We start from the raw sequence: 6,215 nt of genomic DNA, 5'->3' as shown, positions 1-6,215 counted from the left end.
CCTACTGGAAATATTTCTCGATCCATATAATTTGAATCGTAGGGCAGCCGGGTCAAATCGACACTAGATAACTGCTAGCACGTACATTTCTCAACGAAGAGCACCATGTGGGAGACGATGTAAGATCAGAAACTCTGTATTTCTTTACTTGCTGCATAGAAACGAGCCAGTTTTCAACGCTGATGATCTATCTATCTACCTTGTCGATTGACCTGAGTTAACGCGGTCGCTGTGCTACCTCCAGCCGATCTTAGCACTATCTGTAGCTGTGCATGAAACAGAGCGATAAAGGAGGGGTTGGGCATGGTGAAACGCAACGCATGGCGGCAGTGGGTGTAACAACTCCCCGTCAGCATTCTGAAGCATGGGGCATGGGGGGCAGACCGTCCTTAAAGCAGAGAAGAGGGAGCAGAGGCAACGAATCGCACGGAATCGTAACCTAATCTTCCAAATCTCAAACAACCGCACTGACTGACGGGCTGACCCCCTTCGGCCCTTCCTCAGTTCAGCTAGCTAGCCGATCGACGACCCCTATATATACTCGCCGGTCTCGCACTTGGTTTTGTCATCAAGGCAGCAACAACAGCAGCACCTGACAGAGCCGGTCCAGCAGAGATAGCCATGGGAAGAGCAGTGCAGGCAACCATGGCGACGAGAGGTCTGATGAGGCTCTGGTGCTTCCTCTCTGGAGTTCTTCTACTCTCGTTCATCGTCCCCAGCGCCCTCGCCGAGGAGCGCTTCTACGAGTTCGTGGTAAGTGTCCATGCACCTTCGACGACACTTGCTCCTGCTGTTTCTGTAATCGATCGAGTTTGGTTCCTGAATCCTAATGCTTAATCTGCTCGCCGCCGTTGTGATGCACGCAGGTCAAGGAGACGACGGTGAAGCGTCTGTGCCAGACGAACAAGATCATCACGGTGAACGGGCAGTTCCCGGGGCCGACCATCGAGGTGAACAGCGGCGACACGGTGGTGATCAGGGCGGTGAACATGGCGCAGTACAACGTGACCCTGCACTGGCACGGCCTCCGGCAGCTGCGCAACGGGTGGGCGGACGGGCCGGAGTTCGTGACGCAGTGCCCCATCCGGCCGGGATCCAGCTACACGTACCGCTACACCACCGAGGGGCAGGAGGGCACGCTGTGGTGGCACGCCCACAGCTCGTGGCTCCGCGCCACCGTCCACGGCGCGCTCATCATCCACCCAAAGAAGGGGCTGCCTTACCCGTTCCCCAAGCCCGCCAAGGAGTTCCCCGTCCTCCTCGGTATGTTCTAGCGCTAGGTTTGATCGATCGGTTTGATTTGATCATCCCTGTGAGCTTTGTTTTCTGATGTGTGTTTGTGTGTGCGCAGCGGAGTGGTGGAGGAGGGACCCCATCTCGGTGATCAGGCAGTCCATGATCACCGGCGCGCCGCCCAACATCTCCGACACCATCCTCATCAACGGCCAGCCAGGAGATTTCCTCCCGTGTTCCAGCCAAGGTACGTACGTGTGTTCGCCGTTTCGTTTCTGCCTTTTTTTTTTTGTTGATTACCTTGGTTATTGAGAAATTCCCTGATTTTTTGGATTAAAAATGGATTTTTTAAACTTAAATGATCAGATTTAGTTTCCATGCACAAACTTTTACTGGCTAGGAAGGTAACCTGTCGAAAGAGCGTGCTGCTTAATTTAGACACTAGTCACTGAAAGTGAAAATTTTGGTTCGGAAAAGCACCTCGAACACCTTTCTTTCCTAGGTCTTGTCTAACGCTACGACCTGCGATGCAATGAAAATAAACAAATGTTTTGGAGAAAAAAGTGGGATAGTTTCTTTAATCAATTTTTTATTACTAGGTCAATGTTAAGTACAACCGAACGTCGACCTTGCAAATGAGGCATGATCTCTTCACTAATCATTTGGTGCCATGCATGCACATCATTACCAACAGAGACGAGCATCATCCCGGTGGTCGCCGGCGAGACGAACCTTCTGCGCATCATGAACGCGGCCATGAACTCCGAGCTCTTCGTCTCCCTCGCAGGCCACAAGATGACTGTGGTCGCCGCCGACGCCCAGTACACCAAGCCCTTCCAGACCAACGTCGTGCTCGTCGGCCCCGGCCAGACCACAGACGTCCTTGTCACTGCCAACGCCGCCCCTGGCCGCTACTACCTCACCGCCCGCGTCTACGCCTCCGCCCAGGGCGTCCCCTTCGACAACACCACAGCCACCGCCATCTTCCAGTACAAGAACGCGCCCGGCTGCGCCGAAACCAGTACCGGCGCCAATGCCGGCTTCAGCGGCCCACAGGGCCGTCCCCGATCCTCCGGCCATCCCGGCCGCACAGGGCCGGCACCGATGCTCCCGTACATGCCGGCGAACAACGACACAAACGCGGCGACCATGTTCTCGAACAGCATCCGGAGCCCGGGGCCGGTGAAGGTGCCCGGACCGGTGACGCAGGAGGTGTTCACCACGATCGGGTTCGGCCTGTTCAACTGCCGTCCAGGCCCGTTCTGCCAGGGCCCCAACAACACCCGGTTCGGCGCGAGCATGAACAACGTCTCCTTCCAGCTCCCCAACACGGTGTCGCTGCTGCAGGCGCACTACCACAACATCCCCGGCGTCTTCACCGAGGACTTCCCGGCGTTCCCGCCGGTGATCTTCGATTTCACCTCGCAGAACATCCCTCGCGCGTTGTGGCAGCCCGTGAAGGGCACCCGGCTGTACCGCGTCAAGTTCGGCGCCGTGGTGCAGATCGTGTTCCAGGACACGGGCATCTTCGCCGCCGAGGAGCACCCGATGCACATCCACGGTTACCACTTCTACGTGCTCGCCACCGGGTTCGGCAACTACAACCCCAGGAGGGACGAGGCCAAGTTCAACATGGTCGACCCACCCAGCCGGAACACCATTGGCGTGCCTGTGGGAGGGTGGGCCGTGGTGCGCTTCAAGGCGGACAACCCGGGCGTGTGGCTGGTGCACTGCCACATCGACGCGCATCTCACCGGCGGGCTCGCCATGGCGCTGGTGGTGGAGGACGGCAAGGCCGAGCTCGAGTCCACGGTGCCGCCACCGCTCGACCTGCCCATCTGCGGCCTGTAGAGGATTCCTTTTCTTCCTGGTGATTTCTGTACAAATGTACATGGTCTGAAACGTACGTGAGTCTGTCTGTGTTGTAAGTGTTGCGATTGTTACCACCTATTTGCTATTCGAATTTAGTTTTTCTATTTGGATTTCCATTTGAAATTGTAAAGAAAAGGCAAGGTTTTGTATGGGCCTCCTTTTCATATTATTGTAAAGCTTACACAGTGGGCCTTGTAAACTAGTAATGGGCTTTCAAGTGGCCTCCTTGTTGGGCAAATCTAGCTAAACGGTATATATGTTGGGTGTCGTGGGAAGATATGATAACTCCCAAATATGCGGGAGGTATGGGCTTTCGAGATATAGAGCTTTTTAATCTATCTTTATTAGCAAGACATGTATGGCGAATTCTTCAGAATCCAGAAACTTTGAGTGCTAGGATCCTCAAGGCAGTCTACTACCCATATAATGATTTTCTAGAGGCACAAGTAGGCTCGCACCCATCAAATATATGGCGTGCTGTCATTGATGGAAAAGAGGTCCTGCGATCGGGTCTCATCCGTCGTATCGGGACAGGTGAAAAAACTCACGCACGCAATGACAATTGGCTCCCGAGAGATACAATGTTGAGACCATTGTTTTGCAAGAAAGCTGAGCCACCGATTGCAGTATCAGATTTCATCGTTGCTGAAACTGCGAGCTGGAACTTACAGAAGTTACAAGAATATTTCTTGCCCATGGATATTGAGGTCATCATGCCCATACCAATTGGAAATGCACGTTTTGACGACTTTTGGGATTGGCATGCATGGTGAACGTACAGGGGTCTTCTCTGTAAGGTCCGCATATCGGATGTTGGTAAACTCCAGGATACGAGGTGAAGCGTGGTTTGAGGGAACGTCGGGATCAGATCATAAGCAGCAGGAGAAAAATTGGACAGCCATGTGGAAAATTCAAATACCATCAAAAATTCATGTTTTTCTTTGGCGCCTCGCCAAACATTCTATCCCCACAGGAGATGTACGGCATATGCGGAACATGGCAACAACTGATGGGTGTAGCTTGTGCGGAATGGCTGACTCATGGCGCCACTCACTTCTGGAGTGTAATATGAGTAGAAGCGTCTGGGCCCTTGTTCTTGAACAGACCACGGAGCATATGATGAAGACAACAGAACCAAATGCAAGGGTTTGGATTTTTGCTATGGTGAATTCCCTGAAACATGATGATCTGATTCACTGTCTAGTCACTTTATGGGCTGTTTGGGCAGCTCGCAGAAAGGTGATACATAAGGAAGTGTTTCAAAGCCCGTTTTCCACTTATCTTTTTGAGGAAAATTTCCTTCGCGACCTAGCTTCAATACCAGTAAGTAAAGGTATTAGGAATCTCCGACCTGCTCCTCAGCAAGCAAGGGTGAGACAATGGATTGCTCCTCCTCCTGGAGTAGCAAAAATAAATGTGGTTGCAGCAGTGAAAAAGACTTTAAACCTGGGTGCGATAGCTGCAGTTTGCCGATCGACGGAGGGGAGATTTCTCGGAGCATCAGTACTGGTTATTCCGGGTATGTTTGATCCTGCTACCTTGGAGTTGATAGCTTGCAGAGAGGCTCTGGTTCTAGAAATCGATCTTAATCTCTCGCACATAAAAATTGCCTCAGATTGTTTAGAGGTAATAAATAGTCTTGATGATGGCTACTTGGGTAGATTCAGTTCAGTAACAAGGGAGATCAAATCAAGAGCTTCAGACTTCGCAGAGGTTGCCTTTGTGCATGAGCGAAGATCCTCAAATGTCGAGGCGCATAGTTTAGCGCGCTCTTCTATTTCTCGTGATGTAGGTCGCCACGTCGCCGGACAAATTTTGTATCCCTATAAATTTGATGATGAATAAAGTGGAGAGACCCTAAAAAAAAGCTGAACTATATATATGCAAAATAGGCCAAATCCTCAATGGGCTGCAACAAATTTGGGTACAATGTTCTGAAAAAATGTTAAATTTGCCGCTAAAAATGCAGAAATAATAGTATCATTCTCTTCTTAATTCTAGCCCCACTAGCTACGTGTATCTTCTTTTTACAGAAGGCCATTCAACGAGCTTTATTGATTCTCGCTATAAAAAAAAAGCTTTTTTGATTCTCAAACAAACTCACATCTGTTAGGGTAGGAACATAGAAAAAGGGAGTAGAGAGGGTGCCTCGACTGGAAATAGGAAGAGAGATACCATCAGCCGTGATAACACGGACATAAGAAATAAGAGAGCGAAGAGCAGAAAGAATAGAAGCGCAGAAGTCATATGAAAAGAAGCTCCAGAATCCAGATACCACGGGGATGGCCTACCTGACTGTGTAAAAGATGGTGGTCGCACGGTGCCAGAAGAGCCAGGCACAGAACCAGCAGTACCCGTCGAGGAGGAGCCTCTAGCAGCGATCAGACCATGGATAATGTCCTGATCAGACAGTGCAACTGCAGAAGATCCTGAAGAGCCAGCCTGCTTACGATCATGATACTGCTGTCGTAAACTGGGATCCCTCCTCCAGCAGCTAGAGACATCGTGGTCAGGCTTTCCACTGTAGGAGCAGGGAGGACGAGAAGGTGCTGGCATACCACGAGGCTGCTGAGGCTGACTCTTGCTCTGGACCGGAGGAGTAGAGAGTATCGGCGGTACTGGAGACCGGAGAGAAGCCGACGGCACAGGAGGACCACGAGCAGACTGCACATGAGGACCACGAGCAGCAAGTACAGAGGGAACCTCAAGAAGACCAGCACCACGAAGACGAGTCTGCTCAGCACGAAGCACAGACAGGACCTCAGAGAGCGGAACACGACCACGAGCAAGTAGCTGGGCACGGCGAGGCTCAAACTCCTTGCGGAGCCTCGACAAGAACTCAAAGACGCGCTGAAACTCCAGATCCGCGCGCACAGTTAGACAACAGGGACAAGTGGCACACACAGTTGTACGAAGAGAATCAAGCTGACGCCAGATAGTGACACGCGTACAGCACGCGACCGTTGGGAACCCCAAGTGGAAGGTGTGATGCGTACAGCAGTAAGTTTCCCTCAGTAAGAAACCAAGGTTTATCAAACCAGTAGGAGTCAAGAAGCACGTTGAAGGTTGATGGCGGCGGAGTGTAGTGCGGCGCAACACCAGGGATTCCG

The 6,215-nt window shown here is 51.8% G+C and overlaps 1 protein-coding gene across 1 annotated transcript; it reads left to right on the top strand.

The window, feature by feature from the left end:
- Window positions 1–558: 558 nt before the first annotated feature.
- LOC127295755 (laccase-3-like) lies at window positions 559–3,343 on the top strand. The gene is made up of 4 exons (XM_051325747.2): window positions 559–753; window positions 867–1,263; window positions 1,352–1,480; window positions 1,928–3,343. The coding sequence occupies exons 1-4, from the start codon at window positions 622–624 to the stop codon at window positions 3,082–3,084; spliced, it is 1,815 nt and encodes a 604-aa protein (XP_051181707.1). The 5' UTR covers window positions 559–621; the 3' UTR covers window positions 3,085–3,343.
- The last annotated feature ends 2,872 nt before the right edge of the window (window positions 3,344–6,215 follow it).

The sequence above is a fragment of the Lolium perenne genome, chromosome 4, assembly GCF_019359855.2.
Source record: "Lolium perenne isolate Kyuss_39 chromosome 4, Kyuss_2.0, whole genome shotgun sequence".
NCBI classification, from domain to species: Eukaryota; Viridiplantae; Streptophyta; class Magnoliopsida; order Poales; family Poaceae; genus Lolium; species Lolium perenne.
The sequence above is the reverse complement of the archived record's forward strand: the minus strand, read 5'-3'. Positions and strand labels throughout refer to the sequence as shown.